Below are 18,376 nucleotides of genomic sequence, written 5' to 3' on the forward strand. Positions count from 1 at the left end.
GCCATTTCGTCCACTCATCATTTCGTCTAACAAACAGTTGGTCCAATAGCCATTTAGTCCACCATTTGGTCCAATTGGACTTGGTGTTAATTGGGTAAAATGAATGAAAAGAAAATGGGTATTAGACCAACTGATTATATGACGAAATGGTCATAGGCGAACTGGTGATTGGACGAAGTCATTATTGGACTAAATGGTTATTGGACCAAATGGTTATTAGACGAAATGTTGATGGACGGCCGACGGAATGGCATTAGACTAAATGAAAGTAAACTATGTGATGAGTGGACGAGTTGGCAATATAATAATTGGCAGTTTGCCTCTCAATCCATGCTGATACCGATGTGTTTTTTTATATTCCCTTATCTAAATTCACCATTGCTAGGTCGTCCGGAAGTACTCAATCTCCGTTTTCACAAAAGCATTTGAAAAGTGCACTAAAAATAGCCAATAACATGCCCGAACGCATAATGCCAACGTATTATACGTGAAAAGGTGTTTAAAAAATCCCCCAAATAGATAAATAAATGAATGAATAGATGAATCAATCAATCCATTCATCCATACGTACATACATACATATACATATACCCTAACATTATTGAATAGATAATAACGTGACAAATATAAATGAAATTAAATAATTGTATAATTTAATGAAATGGTGAAAATATAAAAGTGAATAAACCAAATAAAATAAGGTAGTAATAATAGTAATACTAATCGTAATGATGATATATGAATGAAATGAATTTGAACAAATTTTAAAGAATAACTGAAGAAGGCGTTTATATCGGAAAATGTCATCATTTTTCTCTAATAACCCAAGTAATTATAGAAATATGCCAACATTTCCTCACTACTAGAGAAAATATGACTGATGTTGGGAAACAGAGTAAGTGAGTGAGTGAGGCCTCAGTTTTACATTTATCTTGTCATGTTGATTTATTAAAATGGCAACGATGATACCAGAAACTTTTGTCTTTTCGAAGTAAACAAATTGTTACCTTCACCCTTTTATAGCTTTGACTATCGCTTTTTAGGCTTTTAATCTATTTTTATCTTTCACATGGGTCCGCTGCTTATCGTTTTACCAAATGTCTCGTGACTTTGGTCATGCACTCTTTGAAAGAAAAAAAGAAAATGACATTGAGCAATGATGAATGTATTGTTGAAATTCAGAGTTTTTCATTAAGATGACGGATGGTCTTTCATTCTTTTTTTTTATACTTCACACCACTATCGCGTTATCATTTTTGCTTGTGTGATTGTCTTTTGTCCATCTCGTCCACCCCCCCCCTTCGTTTCATAAATTATGTAAAAAAAAAAGGTTATCATGTGTTGACTTTATTGCAAAGTATGATTCCAAGTAGTACGTGCATGCATGGGCCGTAAGCATGGTAAGTTACATCGAAGTATGGACATTGAATGACAAGGAATTATCTATAATTGATTAATTATTTATAAATGCTGTTGCAACTTCAGCTGTTTTTAAGAATAAAAATCTACGGTGACGAGGGATAAGAATCACGCCTTCGTGGACGTTCACCCTTTCATATTATTCAAAATAACATTATTACAATTTTCCTGTATGTTAATATTGTAAACCAAAGTTGGTTGGCTTATTTTTTAAGCCAATACCCATGCATCACGAATGAGGACTCTAATACTTCATGTTCAATAATATATTTAAACCTTTTGATATATTTTATGTATATGTATTTATAGCAAACTCACCCAGACCTGCGTGAAAACCTGATATGATCTTCCATTCAAATACTATTGCTTTACTGTATTTTTCCGCACTATTTAAAAAATATAATCATGATGCTTATCCTATAGCAACAATGATTTTAATTACAACAATATGTTTTTAAAGAAACACCATAGCAGTATTCAATAGAGTCTATATGAGTTTGAAAAGTGTATAATTATCTAAAATAGACAGACAGAAAACCAGGTTCATATTTGTTTACTGTTCATGGGCAGCAATTGTCAAAAATCGATTTTACTTGAAAAGGCACCTGTAGAAACCCCTAGTAGACGATCATATTTCATCGATGGACTAGGACTAATAATTACTCTCTGGGATTTCACAATTCGATCAATAATAATTCATTTGTAAGAAGGACAAAGAAAAATGATGATACTGTATTTTTTCAGGCAATATATATGATCCGCTTGGGTTCATAGAGATATCATTTTGTAAACCAACCGCCTGAGGGGGAAAAGAAAATTTTCTAAATTCCCTCACGTGGGGTATTGTAGAGAGTAACAAACGATTGATTTGTCTAGCTAACAAAACGTGTAAGCACAGGGTCTTGTTGGTATTCAATGGGGGTTCATGATATGAATGGTGGAGTTGAAAAAGAAATAAGGTTATTAAACTGGGATGATTATTCCCCTAGCTATACGCATTTAGCCTTGTGACGAAGTAGATCGATCGTCATTCAGATTTTGGAGGTGCCGTGGTCGAGTGGTCTAAGGCGCCTGGCTATACATAGAAAGCCCGGGGTTCAATCCCCGGTCGCACCACCTATGCCGTGAGCAAGGCATTTAATCTGCAATGCTCTTTTATCCTGCTTTCAAATAAATGGAAATGCACTTGTTTAAAAAAAATATTAACCTTAAAAAATATATAATAATGCACACTTCTTGAAGGTGCCTAGCTTTCCCTCTGTGGTGCACCTGATCTAAGCCAGGTGGGGGACATTGCTAGTGATGCAGAGATTCGAGCCCTGTATGGTCACATCTTTCCGATGTTAAAGGTCTGTCCCAGACCGAAATAATCAATGACAGATGTCTGAAGAAGCACAATTACACACGCACCCCGCCCACACACACGCACCCATCCACACACTCTTTATTTCTTTCGATGCAATGATTTTTAAGTTTTCACTTTCTTCATACGAACTAAAACTACTTTTTTTTTAAACAAATCAATATTTTTTATTGACAGTTTTGACGGTTATTACTTTAACCAATCCAGTTTCATCTCTTATTCTCATAATACAAGAAAGGTTATCTTCAGACGAAGGGTTTTAAATTCAAGATACTGTGTTTATAAGACGAGAAATAAATGAAATAAAATGCAACAGATGACCTTCGTTGCTAACTTTTTTTTATATTTTAATCTTGAACCTTTTCTGCACCTTTGCACCAGTCATCATGGTCATGACTGTGTATTAAATCTTCGGGGAATCAAGTACAGGTGTACAGACGCGGTCTCAAATTTAAGCAATAATAATATTGTTTAGAAAACATAATGCACACCTTTTCTGTACTTAGGACAAGATTGTTTGTCTTCTATTTATCGGGACATTTTTGTTGGAGGTCGTTGCTTATCTTCGAATAAGAAAAATACCCATTCGACTTTGTACTTCAGCCCGTCGATGTGAAATGTATTGTTTTTTTATACATATATAAAGCTGTGGTATTGTCTAGGAATTCACGACAGTCTAGGTCAGTCGCTAAATTTTGACACGGTTTAGAGCCAGATTTTTATGAAAACATAAAATAATGATTTGTTTTGTTCCATTTTTAGTCGATGTCAAATGTTAAGGGATTACTCACGATCCTGACTTTCTTTTGTGTTAATAAAGTCTCATCCAGGTTTGTTTTAAAGGTTAGGAGAACCAAGTGCCATTTAATGCAACCCAAAACATATTGTCAAATTGATAGACGATGTATTGATTTATCATCTACAGTCCCATATTAACTAAGTTTACATAATTTGAGATTCAAAGAAAATAGCAATAAAAATTGCATTTATTTCACACAGTCAATATAATTTTGATAATTTTGTTACAAGTTGAATAGTTTGCGTTTTATCTCTCAACTCAAACTAATTTCATCTGTGGAGTCCCTCAAGGAGCTATACTGTGACCAAAACTCTTTTGACACTTTCTCAGCTAAAATAAAGTATTGGTGGTTATAAATCAAATTGGGAATTCGTGAGATGAGAAAGAATAGGAAGTTCAAACCAGAATCTACAAATAAGAGTCACATTGACCGGATTGGTGCCCTGTTTGTTATTGTTGTATAATAACAAATTTAATGATTCATAGTGAAATTCCAGATCTGAATACGTCAAACGTCATAAAGCAGCTTGAAAACGGAAATACAGGCTTGTACACATAAGACAGAAAACAATTTCTGTACATGGGAATAGATTGTAAAAAATTGAATCAGCAATATATAAAAAATCAAACAGTCAAATCTTAGTTGCTGCTCTAAGTAACTACTTTTCACTGATAGTTTGATACACTATATTATAGTGTCATAAAAGGCATTTTCTCTTATCAACAGGAATTATATAAGCCATATTGATACAGATACAACGTTATTTCCCTCTTTGATTCCTGCAGTATAGAGATCATGTTTTGATTGTTATTGAGCCAGTTCAAATATCAAAACAGAACCAAATTCCTGTCTTTTTGTTGTGAACACTCACACAAAATACTGCCAAGTTGCATATTTCTTTATGTTTGTTCACAGTTTTGTTCAGGAGTTCAGGGAACCGGAAAGAGAGAAACATGGGGAAAGAAAGTCTAATTTTGTTTCGAGCTACAGACTGTTCTGGAACTCACCTCCATTCAGGAAACACATGATTTTTTTTATAGAAGAATATAGAGTATGTATATTCATAGAATGAGCTTTGTAGGCCTTAATATTATGTAAAAAAATTTCCATTAACATTGAAATATGGCGGTAGCACGTAGCCAGAATAAACTGCTAAGATAAGTTTGTGATTACCCTTTCTTCATATTCCACCGCCTACCATCACTTTTTTTTTTTCGGCGACCAAGTGACCGCATGTAGAATTAATATCAGTATTCTTCTATTCATAAATCTTTTATTTTATTTTATACCCCTTCCCCTGGAGGCCTTTGTTGTGTGAGTGTCTGACCCAAACCGAAAGCAGGTCAACCTGCCAACAAATGTCCCATTCGCTTCATAACGTAAATCCAGCGAAATCGCCAGCTAACAAGGTGGCAGAGTTCAAAGTTCTGAAGAGACACACTGTAATTATGAATTCCGGTTGGGAAAGGGGGGACCACAAGTGTATACAGGGGTTGAGTTGGAGTAAAATTAGGTACAGTAGAGTAAAGGACACAACCATGACAAAGAGGGGGAGGGGGGTATAAGAGATACTGAGGGAAATTGAGAGGCGGGCACAAGATGAAGAATAGGAATAGCATAGATAGAACTGGAAAGGGTTAAGGGAGAGAGAAATGAGAGAAAGAAGGTTGGAGCGGATTAACAGCAATTCAGAAAGCATACATGCAGAACTGCATACAGTACATGCATCATTTGCGTGTGCGTGCAGCACATGGACAATTTGTCAGTCGTGTGCGTGTGCGTTTTTGAGGGAGTGTGTTTTCAAGGGCGCCTCAGAGCGAAGTTCCTCAATCCGCATTGTGTCAAATCAACTTTTGTTCTCACACAGTGAAGTCATGCTGTGCTCGTTTTCTCTCAGACTTTTGTACAACTTGTCATCTTCACGCTGCACTTCATGTTCTTGCACCATAATGGCTTGAAATGTGAACTGACTCGATGTTTTGTATTTTGTTTCTCCCATTTCCAGCTAGACCGTATCCTATATGAACAGTGAGGACGGGAGGCAGCCTGTGATAGTCAGAATGGGGGACACAGCGGCGGGAACTGTAGCCTCGAGTGTTAGCCTGACTTATGCCGCCGTGGGCGAGGCGGGGAACGGCAGCACGACTGGGTACACTAATCTCAACGGATTCGATCTGAACTCCACAGTACCAGCGCCACTCGAACCCCCATATACCCTCAGTCTCGGCGCTACCATCGGACTTGGGATCGTCTTTGGAATCATAATTCTCACCACTCTTATTGGAAACATTTTAGTGTGTTTATCACCCCTTGTGTGTCACAGACTACGTACAGCGACCTATACTTTTCTCGTTTCTCTCGCCATAGCGGATTTATTGCTTGGAATAACCGTACTACCCTTTAGTGCTTATAATACTTTGAAACCCATGCAATGGATCTTTACGCCCATCTACTGTAACATTTATGTGTCCTGCGATGTTATGTTCTGTACGTCTTCCATACTCCATTTGCTTGTAATAAGTTTAGACCGTTACGTAGCCATCACGCGCCCTTATGCCTATCAACGCAATATGAACAGAAAGAAAGCATATGCAGCGTTGGCTGTTGTGTGGACCATCTCATTACTAATTTCCTTTCTGCCATTACATCTGGGATGGAACACTGAAGACGGTAAGGTCCAAAATTATGAGAACCCCAGAATATGTGGACTAGACAGCAACAGATACTACGCCTTATTTGATGGCATCGTCTTATTTTTTATTCCACTCATTGTGATGTCCCTGGTATATGTTCGCTTGGTCTTCATCGCCAATAGACAGGCACGTGCAATCCAAAAACTCATGATCAGCAGCAAAAACGAGACGAGCGAGGAGCGCGCCAACCGCAGACGATCGGTCGATGAACACCGCGCGCTCAAAATTATCGCGATAGTGATGGGGGCGTTTGTCGTCTGCTGGGTACCGTACTTTACACAGTTTACGTTCAGAGACGTGGGACAGTGGAATATTGATCCAGTGCTATTTGAAGTGCTTCTCTGGTTGGGCTACCTTAATAGTCTCATAAACCCTGTGGTCTACGCCTGCATGAATCGGGAATTCCGACGCGCTTTCAAGCGCCTCCTGTCATGCATGCGCTGGAACCCACCCGACGATACCATTGACTCGCGATACTACACCACGCAGTACTCAAGTCGTAGTGATCGCAGAAGCGTGGGATCGGGCTCCAAAAATGGAGTTGTCCGATATAGTGCCTCGAATCACCAGACGACAGGGAATGGTTCTAATAACTACACACTTCAGCTGCCCATTAAAAAGAACGGGATTTACATGAAGCTATTCAGGTCTTCCAGTCGGGACAGTGGTACACGACCCCAGCCCACATGACATAAGGAGACACGTGTGTAGTTTAGGTGGTAATTATTAAGTTTTTCAATAAACTCGCTTACAATTATTATGGCTGCTAGAGTTGGTAATTCTTATGAATTAAGCATGGTAGAAATCAATCATATGGTGTTGTTTTACCAGAAGCAGCTTGTCCTATTATTTAAAAAGGGTAAACCCTGACGAACAATGGTATTTTATTTGATGCTGATGTGTTGTAATGCAATGTAATTTCCGGCCTGGTACGATAAGGGGATCAAATCTGTCATCGGAGGTATGCACATTTTTATAAGTTAATGGAAAGGCAAATATTCATAATATGATTATTGTTAATTGTTAGCATTGCTGTATATTAGGAAACACCTACACGTTGGGGTTTAGGGGCATGAATTGCCCTTGATAAATTTGCCATGACAATTTGCAATATTCCTGATATCAGCAGAATTAAAATAGAATGTGTGTTAAATTTGCGAAACAAGACAGCGAACTGGAGTTTTACTGCCACAATTATTTAGAGCGGGAAAGCGTGAGATGACCGGGAAACTTCCTGAACGGAATTGAAGATCATTCATTTACATTCAGTTTTACTACTTGTGTAATATTATAGAGCTCATGTGTGCCTATGAAGTGATTAGCTCAAAAGGATATCAGTGGAACCAGTTGGCTTTTCTCCTTTTTGTTCTTCAATTGATTTAGAATTGAATGAATCTGATTTGATTTTTGCTAAAAGTATCTTAATGTGAAATTCGTAGCATCTGAGTCGAAATGCTATGATTTGAAAACATGGTTCTTCTAAAAATTGGCACCCATTGCGAATACCGAACGCGAGCTTCCCTTTTTGATGTGCGACATTGCGGTAAGATCGTATTAGAAAATGCTTACCATCCTTACAGAGCGAAGTGTATTCCTAATGTAACTGGATAATTTTGTACCGCAAAGTGCTGATTGTGCTCCAAAACATATTTGTGTCGTTAAGAAAAGAAAAGATAAGAAAATATTATATTTGATATTATTGTAAAAAAAGTTGGCAAATATTTAGATATGGTATATACGGCTTCACATAAATTGTGTTAACTAAGCTTCCATTGAAAGATAAATACCTAAGCATTCATGTTATATGCACAAAAGATCTTGTACAAAAGGTATGTATGAAATTTCATTTCATTCTTACGTTTTCGGTCTAGCAAAATAGCAAACATCATTTAGACATGTTTGACTATGATGCTTTTTTCTTCTCGTCCTTTTCACTTAAATGCATTGCTTTGAGAAACAAATAATATGTATGAATTATTTTATTATTTAAGATGAAAGATTAACATGGTTTATATAATGCGATTCCCTGTGTCTCCTATTAATAGTAGGCCTATTCATTTGCTATCCATGGAAAATAATCATTGTACTACTGGCATGACTGGTGAAATAAAGAAAGAAAACGGGTTTTTCTTGCCTATCCCTACAAATTTTGAGTCCAGTCAAGTACAACACGCATGCGCATTTGAAAGTTATATGTGAAGATTAAAGGACAAGTCCACCCCAACAAAAAGTTGATCCAACAAGAATAACACTGAAGATTCTATTATATGAAATATGAAATATCTTAATTTTCTCCTCATTGGAAGGTGAAATAAGTTTACTTCCTCCATGAACATGGGGAATTACAATTGTTCTAACACTTTATGGTTCAGTAAAACTGGTCCTTATTGTGAAATTTGTAAGAATTGAAATATTGTATAATTCAAACAATAAAAAACAAAATAAATAGTGAGTGGAGGACATCACCGACTCTCTCATTTATGTGTTGCCGAGTTGTGCATTTAACTGTTTTGTGAAAAATAAGCTAAACTTTAAAATGTCATAACTTTCTTATTTTACATCCGATTTTGATGAGATTTTCAATGTTATTCTTGTTTGATTTTTCTCTATTGATTCAAATCAACAATTTTCTAGGGTGGACTTGACCTTTAAGGAAGAGTTCACTGACACTGCCCCGCCCCTCAAGTTCAGATCTTATGTTTACTGATATTGTGGTTATAATTTGGTACTATCTCTGTCAACATGGTCAATTGTCGCCCATCCGTTTGCTTTCGTTATATTCTTTGCTTTGCCATCTCCAGGTTCAAATCATTTTTAGTTTCATTCTAAAAAAAAATGATAACTTGTACTCAAAATTCTACCTCTATTTCAAATTGCTCATTATCATAGTTATCTAGTAGTGTTTTCATAAACTTAATGGAGAAAATTACACGTATGCTTTCTTCTAAGAGCAAGAAGGAAATTTTTCAGACAGTGGAGATATTTGTCCCAATCATGTTTGTGACGATCAGTTACTATTTAACGTAGCACAGGTCAAGGTAGACGTCGATTTTTTTATCGTTAGGACATTTGTAACTTCCGTCAACCCTGTTTTCAACATTTATCGGTGATTGATTCTCTATCTGACAAGTTCAAAGAGAGCAACAGTTGTGTTCTACAAAAAAAAAACGTGTTTCTCGCTAAAATGGCTGAGGTATAGTAAGGGAGTATCTGCGCTTGATTGGAGTGAGTGAGTGGGCGACTGTGAGGGTGTGTGTGTGTATCTGGGGTGGTTTGCTACAATCCATTGTCATTTTTAGACACTATAATGTTAGTGTGAAAGTCTTGAATCAAATATGACATAATTTTTTTTCATTCAACATCAATACAAAGTACATTTTACCTACGGCATTTTCGACGTCCCGCCCGTGTGTGTGTGTTTTTTTTTTTAGGCACGTTAGGTGGACGGCGTTCCCGTTTAAGCTTCTGTTTTCCACAATACTATTTGGGTAATGGTATTTTGTTTTTGTATATTGATGTATCTGTCAGATTGGTTATATCAGGGAAGTGGGAGTACGCTGGTTGTATGCATCATGCCACATTAAATGGAACAGTAATATATATAAGTCAACCAAATGTGTCTGCATAGTGATCATCTTTGTGATTTAATTTTTGCTGAATAATCAATGTTGGAAAGGTTGGGTTCGACGCACTCAATGATTTTTCTCTGGCCATGTTGCAACTCAGTTGTACATGGGGAGTACCGATGTCAAAAGTGGCGGCACCAAGCATTTTAAGATAGAAGAGAGAAAAGGAAAGCGGACAGGGGCGGACAGGAAAAAATGTCACCTGAACTGCAAGATACAGCTACAACGTAAGAACAAAGAATTAATGGTAATTAACCATTATACGGGATTTATGCATGCATGCTTTACCCGCAGTCACGAAAAGGAAGACCTATATCTTTGGCGATATTAACGATAGAGGATGTGAGTTACACGATCCTAAGGCGAAAAGTCGCATTAACTTACCGATATCAATATTACCAAGACAAAATGTGGAAGTTCAATTTGACGTTTCCTGGTGTGACATGGTCCTATTGCCGATGGAAAGGTTGATAAATTAATGGGAAAAGGGCAATCAAGGAAAAAAGTAAATGATATTACGTTGATCATGTTAACCATGTTAGGGTGGCATTTACCAAGGGACCGAGATCTTCCGAACGTGTTCTGTGTGAAAGAAAGACTTTTTACACCTGCAGTGCATGTTAGTACAAAACTGGCTATAACCTTCCAAGGTTTATTCAAGTCCATAGCATGGAGAGAATAATTAGTAGAGAATTCCAACAAACACTTAAAATCGTATCTTTGTGTGCAGATTCACAGACAGCAACAATGGTAGACTTTGCAATGCACCCACTTTCCTTCGGTGTAGGGTTCGTGAAAGGACTTCAACACTATTGCTCTATCTGTGATAATTCCTTTTTGATGCATCCCTTGCTTCATAAACCAGTTGTGATTTGAGATGGATATATTATCATTGCGGATTATGATCATTTATGCATCGATATGAAAATCCGTTTCTACGAATTATTATTGCATTTACATTCCCCTTTGATGTTGGAGCGTCCCCTTTTATGGCTTAAGCCTTAATTCATGATCGTGTCCTCCACAATATTCATGTTGCGATATTGTTCCATTCGACATGGCGTATCTGGTTTTCATGCATGCCCGAGTGTTCATGACGCTGGTGAAAAAGCAATGAATGTGGGGAACTCTTTCTCTCGAAAATAACGGGCACATTTTCGCCGGTTGAATGCCTTCGAATGTTACGGATCGATTCGCCAATAAAGGACAAATTTAATGATCTGAAGAGGCTTTAGAGCGTGACAGAATGATGTGCAGGTGACGGGGTAAGGGGGAATATGATAAGGCCAAAAACATGCCCTCTTCCTAAAATGCCAAGAATGGGAAACTTTGTTTTGCATGGAAAAAATTATATGATTGTATTTCCCTCACCATATGTCGGTAGCTGCTGTCTAAACCAATTAAAATATTGATATAACGTCTCTGTCGATTAACTCTTTGCACGCTGATTTAATTTTGGGGGATCATAATGATAATTGTTTCCACGTTATGTTTTTTTAATTCAAAATATCCATATTCCACCATTGATACTTAATATTATTCTATAGATGTCATCCAAGAACTGTTGCCTTTCCTTTGCTCACCTTATTTGAAGGTAGGAGAGAAAATTATCACGATTGTTGAATTTAATTGTTCGAATGCGCAACATCAGCGCGCAAAGGGTTAAAGTGAGATAAAAACATCCCGTCGTTTTTTGGTTTGAAAGGATGTAATAATTCTGAGTACATTGTCGAAATGTTGAAAAATCCAGGCAATTCCGTTGTAACAACGTTTATCTGGTAATTGAAAAGTGGCATTGATGGCAAATACAATAGGGGAGATGGGACATGGAAAAGGGACCATTTACTAAACAATGGTAAATTTCCATGGTTACCAAGGGTAAATTATCTGAAAAGAGTCTTCAAACACAAATGGCGATAATTGAGAAAATGTGAGAAAGGGCCGGGAAGCGTTTGACCACTTCCACCGTTTCATATTTAAGAGCACATCTTTCCCATTTAAAATGATTTAATATGAAATGAATTCTCCCCTAGACTATGCAACACTTTCTGTGAGCCCCCCCCCCCCCCCCACTAATCGCCTGTTTATTGTACTTTGTGACTAAAGGCTGAATGTGAAGAAGAATCCTAGAGACAGTGCGTGCCACCCGCTTGGCTATTTTTTATAATGGTACCCTCAAATTATTGAAAGTTAATGAACATAATCAACCGCATATTTTTTCCTTGGTAAAACCCATGACCAATAAGTCGATAAAAATAGCAGAATAAATGGTGATGTGATATTATGATGTGGGTTTTGGTGTCTGCTTGAGGCGGGTGGTTTGTAGTCTGAACTTGGGGGTATTGTCTGTTCTATTTTTTATCATGATGACAATGTCTCGGAATTGCATGATTTGCTCTGAGATTGCTTTGGTTACTACCCTTTTCGAAAATATGTTTCCAAACAATATCATGTGATACATGACAAAACGTGCATGCAGCTACGTAATAACTATAGTTTAAAAAAATAATCTCTAACATTTCAAGAGAAGTCAGATCGGAATTTTTGTAATTGTCTCTGTAACTATTCTCTTTAGGGTACATGGCGAGATGTCAAGAGGTTTATTAGTGTGATTCGCCAAATTCAGTTCTGATAACAACTTGTAACGCCTGTTTTTTTTATCATTTTACCGATAGGCCCATTTGATTTTGGACTCGGAAAACCCCCAACAAAACCCCAAACTCTTGAAACAATCATGAAAATGTTGTGAAAGAAGTGTGCACTGGATAGATTTCATTAAGCTGTTCGTGAGTTACGCATGACTTTATCCATAACATGTGTCGGGAGAGACCCAGGTGAATGTTCAACGTTGGTCTTAATTTCCAGTACCCTAATTAATATCGTCTAAAAACAACTGTACAACGAAATGCTTTTTTACGAAGATCGTATGACAATCTAACGTTGATGAGAACTTTAATAATTGGGAATCTTAATTAACACCTGAGAACATGCCCCATCAGCTTGTAAGGCCACGCGAAATATACGAACTGCAATATCATTGTTTGTGAACTAGTCCCCGGGTGCAGTACTGCCCAGGTATGTAAGACTATTCTGATTATTGATGAATGTGTGGTTGTGAGTGAGAATATGGGTGGGTGTGCATGGGTATTTGTTCACACTTACCCCGCTGGCAATCGAGGACCTACACACGCCGACGTTCACGTTCAAAACCTAAACACACACAGGGAACCGAGGACAGTTTTGAAATCCGAAGTTGGTCATGCAAATTGCAAGTAGTCCGAAATCATAATGCTTTTGCAATTTGCTTTACATGTTACAGATACAAAGTTCTGGGTTAGCAATGATAAGAGATATCGGTTGTACAGAACGATTTCATAATGATCATCCGTTGACCAGACACAAGTCATTGATTATGTATTAGAATACTATACTGAAAAAAAAAATGTCCTCGATTACTTTGTATGTGTGTTCGTGTGGGTGCGAGGGTGTGTTGGTCGTGGTGCAACGCGATTTACATCACAGTCCACAGAATATCATAAGCCAATCCAGTGCAACAAACTTAGACCCCACTTCGTGGTAAAAGACTCTTAATCAAGTTCATGCTTCATAATCCATAATTTATTTTTCAAGATAGATGCCGGTTGTGATGCTACTTCGAATGTCGCTATGTTATCGGGGTGTGAATGTCAAAAATGTGATATGTTGATTAGGGGAATAAGTAGTATTGTGAATGTAAAGTGAGACATGCAGGTCTTTCAAGTGAATGGAATTGTTTATAGGAGTGATATACAGACACCTTTTGTGTAAAGCGTGTTTTGGCGTGTGTGAGAGGCTAATCGTTCATTGTGATTTTTTACGCTGCCATATTGACCGAGAAACACGGAGTCAAAATTTCCAATTTTGATGGATGAATAATACAAACAAGAATAGACATGTCGAATAGACAGGTCAGAGGCTGTGTACTTGATATCTTTCCTGCTAGGAATGTGTACACGTACAAGGTGGAAACAGAGTAATTTGTCTTTACCTGTGACGGAACTTGTATGAACAGTGAACCATTGTAGTGTAACAACCCTCCCACTGGCACATAAACACAAAAGAAACAAATTAACTCTTGATATAATCGAAGATGTTCCACGAGGAGGAAAGTGGTTTGCGCGAGAAATGTAGGCAAAGATTTAATTGAGCGACATTATTTCAGACCAGACATGTGCACTTTATAGGTGGAATGGATCATGTTCGATTACCAATAATGTTGTGTTCTTAATTTGTAAATGCATCGTACGATGAATGTGCATTTAAACGAATGGTAAACCAACCGTGGCCATTAAAACTGTCACATTTCTTCTCTCTCCATGGAAACATGGTCGTGACGTTCGAATGTACTTTGTAAAGTTGTATGTTGAAAACTCCATGATGAGGATAATCAGTTTGATCAAGACCGTTTTTCATCCATATTGTCTACATATTAAGCAATTTAGGGTTTCCTTTCAAGAACAGGAAGATATATTTTAGCATGGTACATGGTTAAGGTTACAAGGCTAGTACTGAAATATTTGTAATTTTTTTATAAAAGTAAAACCCCACTTCCCTGCCCCCTCACACTCCCTCTTGCAGTATTCATATGACGCAAATGATATGTAAGGAGAACTTCCAAACGTTATTCGCTGGGATTGTGTTAAATAAATGCATATTTCTGATGCCAACCGAAACGTTATTGCATATCCTAATATTATATATAGGAATAACACATTAACATTTTGTCCTTCTTTATAGTAATGAATAAATATTGAGAATTTTGAATAATATTCAACCACAGATATTGATTTTTTTATATTATCATTATATGAAATACGAAGTTAGCTTGGCTCCCATATGGCGTACCATAAGACACAGCGCCATAGATTTGCCTTGGCACTCGATAAGTGGCAACTCAAAATTCACTTTAATATGTGTAATCATTTCTGTCAGTTTTCAGTTTATATAAAATGTGAGGGATCGTTTATCGTGTAAAATCATATGCAGTTGATATATGTAATTAATGTGTAGCAATCGGGTGAAAATGTGAAATGGAATATAATTTTATCATAATCCATGTCCAAGTTTGGTAATTTCTTATTATTCCATTGGCATGAATTTTCGCATCCCCGTTAATCACTATAATACATACATGTACTAATTTAAATTGTGCTTGCTACAACATAAATTTAATTATTGTATATGTTATATTCATTTACCAGGTTAAAAATAATTGAGTTTGACGTCGGTATATAGGCCCTTTGGATCTTGTTCAATTGGCATGCCAAAAGTTTTTGATGTAACCACAAATAAATGTAAATATCACTAAGATACTGAATATTTGCAAGTAGAATACGAATTATTGTGATAAATATCCTTGTCTCTAATAGGACCTGTTTATAAATTTCAACCTATAGTCATTATGCTGCATCCAACCAATTTCTGTTTTCTTTAATTGTGCCCCCCCCCCTATTCCTACAGTACCAGGTCAATTCTAAGATGTAATAGGCTCTGTAATATCCGCCATTTTGAAATCCAAGATGGCGACGATTAACGGTATATGAATGTAAACTGTGTATCTACACGATGTTATTGAAAAGCTGGAATATGTTGTGTGTGTATTTTTTCGCTCCGTGTCACTGTCTGCATAAAATGTTATATGTTGGTGTAAATATATAAAAGGGAGATAATTTTGTCTGTATATCTTTACAATAAAATTTATAAATAAACTCTATTAAAGTTGTATACAACCAGGAACAAATTATTAGATCTTATGTGTCATATTCTCATTTTATGTATGCCTGACCAATTATTATATTCGGAATATGTGGGAGTGGGTGGAAGGGCGTAAGTTGTGCGTGAGAGTGGGAGTGTGATCATATGTTCTGATGTGGGGGAGAGAGGCAGGGATTGACATTTGACATTACTCAAGTGCATAAGTGCGTATGCATGGTATGTGAAGGGGGAAGAAATATAGAGAAAAGTGTCGAAACAAATTGGAAGAAAAGTACATAATGTGCAACAATTTTCGAAATTAAAAATACGGAAATTGAAGACGTATTTTTTCGAAAAAAAAATTCGTGGAAGAAACGGTTTGATTGAGGAGAATATAACTCGATAACCAGGGCAAAAGACCAAGAAAATAAGAATAAAGAGAAAAGAAATACTATTTGAGATGCATTTCTGCTGAGAAAGGGCGGAAGTAGGTCCGCTTTTAGATGGATGGGCCCCTAGACACACAGACTCTAAATCCTTTAAGTGATGAATCCTGGGAATTGGAATATCGAAAATTATGGAAATGTTTGGTCCTCTGGGAAGATCGAAGATGACGGACATGCGATCAGTGGCATATCGAGACCCTGTCCTTAGGTCCACGAACGTTCATATTAGATTTAATTATCATGATTACTGTGATGAGGATGATATCATAATGATAGGCCTACTGGTGGTAGTGGTGGTAGTGATGACGATGATGATGATAATCATGATGATAATGGTGGTGGTGGTGGTGATGATGATGATGATGATGATGATGATAGTGGTGGTGGTGGTGGTGGTGACGATGATGCAGATGATTGCGATGATGATGATGATCATCATCATCATGATGGTGATGATGATGCTGCTGCTGATGATGATGGTGGTGGTGGTGACGAACTGACGACGACGACGACGATGATGATGATGGTGATTATGATGATGACGATGAGGAGGAGGAGGATGAACAATGGTTATGATTACCACACTTGATCATGTTGATGCAACATTTAATTCCTTTGTATTTCCATACAACTGTACAAGGAAATGATATTCATGTATATCCCTCATCACGCTGATGAAAGATATTTTTGTTACTACAAAGGGATACCACGTACCGAATAAATCCGTTATGAATCAACGATAATAAACAGTAACGACCATTGGCCTCTTTCACAAGGCTTTAAAACATAAATCAATTTCAACCGTATAAAGAACGATCATACCAACCTTTCCGGGATTCAATATTCTCAACCATTCGGAATCAGTCATTTAGGGGTTGGTTGGCATATTTTACTTCCGTTTAAAAATTGTAAACAAATTTGCATCACAGATAAGTGGTTGAATATACAAAAAAAAAATTAAAAAATGTGCAGGTAGTTGACCGGCTGTTTTAGTTCATAATACATTTCAAAATGTATTATTGTTGATATTTGTATATATATTTTTTCTGCTATTTTTTTAAACAATAAACAAAGAAGAAATTTATCAGATATAAGTATATTTCAATTAGATTGTATATTATGCATATGTTATTAATTATATCATTATATGGTTCGTTGTTCCGAAGGTTCGTTAGTCCGAAAACGAAATAAGGTTCGTTAATCATTACGTTTTCGGACTAACGAACCTTCGGAATTACGAACCTCATTTCGTTTTCGGACTAACGAACCTTCGGAAATACGAACCTTCGGAATAACGAATCTTCGGAATAACGAAGCTTCGGAATTACGAATGTATGCGGCAGAGGTTGCCTTGTTGCTCCTGCTCCATCGTCCACAGGTTTAAAGATAAATTCCAGTTTTGGTAACGATCTCAAAATGACTTTTTACAGAATCTAATATAATGACCACCCAAGTGTTTGTTTGTATGAATAAAAAATATGTGCCAAAGGATTCTGGAAGAAATTGTGTAATTGCTGAGAAATAAGCAAAATAAGCGCGGATTCGGTCACTTCCGTCGGGTCTTTATTCCAGCAATAATAATACACTGTCCCACGTGTGCCTATCTGTGTTGGTGATCTTCAGTGTGAACATTTTTCAGCGTAGATTTCAGGATTTCACAAAGTTCAGTTTATGTAACTGTACCAGATCTAGATCCTCGATGATATACTGCCAATTAAGCCTTGTTTTACAGACTTTCTCATGAAATCAGTGTTTACTGCAACTACTGGAATTTCTCTTTAAATAGATTTTTGTTAAGCTGTAGTTAACAATATGCCCCTTATCACGTTTGTATATGGTAAAATACATGAAATCGTGATAATCAGAAGTATAACCCGATGGACTTGATCCGCGACATTATCCAGATAACCGACTTGGCTTTTTCGCTTCCAAATTCCAACTCTTCTTGTATTCTCTTCATTTGCATGCCCAATATCAATAGAAAAACAATAATGATACTAATAATAACAATAATGAAAATATATTTTTTTAATCGTATATTTTGTTTGTTTTGTTTTTTATTCTATTTATATAGATATGTATATTTGTGAATATGTAATTGTTCTATTGGTGTAAAAATTTCTGATTCAGTTATATCTATCATAACGCATGTATGTAATGTGGACTGGGCATATGTGGAAAGCAGTTCTGAAACTGACAATGCTACGCTGTTTGAATAAAACTACAAATAAATAAATACATTTGATGATATGATGACCAATTCGAATAAGTAAGTGATATAGGCATGGAAGGACTT

At 36.7% G+C, this 18,376-nt stretch overlaps 1 protein-coding gene across 1 annotated transcript; it reads left to right on the forward strand.

Moving 5' to 3' along the window:
• Window positions 1–4,598: 4,598 nt before the first annotated feature.
• LOC129279345 (histamine H2 receptor-like) lies at window positions 4,599–15,683 on the forward strand. The gene has a single exon (XM_064110859.1). It carries the CDS (start codon window positions 5,604–5,606, stop codon window positions 6,963–6,965), a length of 1,362 nt encoding a protein of 453 aa, XP_063966929.1. The 5' UTR covers window positions 4,599–5,603; the 3' UTR covers window positions 6,966–15,683.
• The last annotated feature ends 2,693 nt before the right edge of the window (window positions 15,684–18,376 follow it).

Source organism: Lytechinus pictus, chromosome 16 (genome assembly GCF_037042905.1).
Source record: "Lytechinus pictus isolate F3 Inbred chromosome 16, Lp3.0, whole genome shotgun sequence".
Lineage (NCBI taxonomy): Eukaryota > Metazoa > Echinodermata > Echinoidea > Temnopleuroida > Toxopneustidae > Lytechinus > Lytechinus pictus.

What these genes read in the sequence shown, in the direction of transcription:
- LOC129279345 (XM_064110859.1), top strand. Translation starts at nt 5,604, where the DNA reads ATGAACAGTGAGGACGGGAGGCAGCCTGTGATAGTCAGAATGGGGGAC.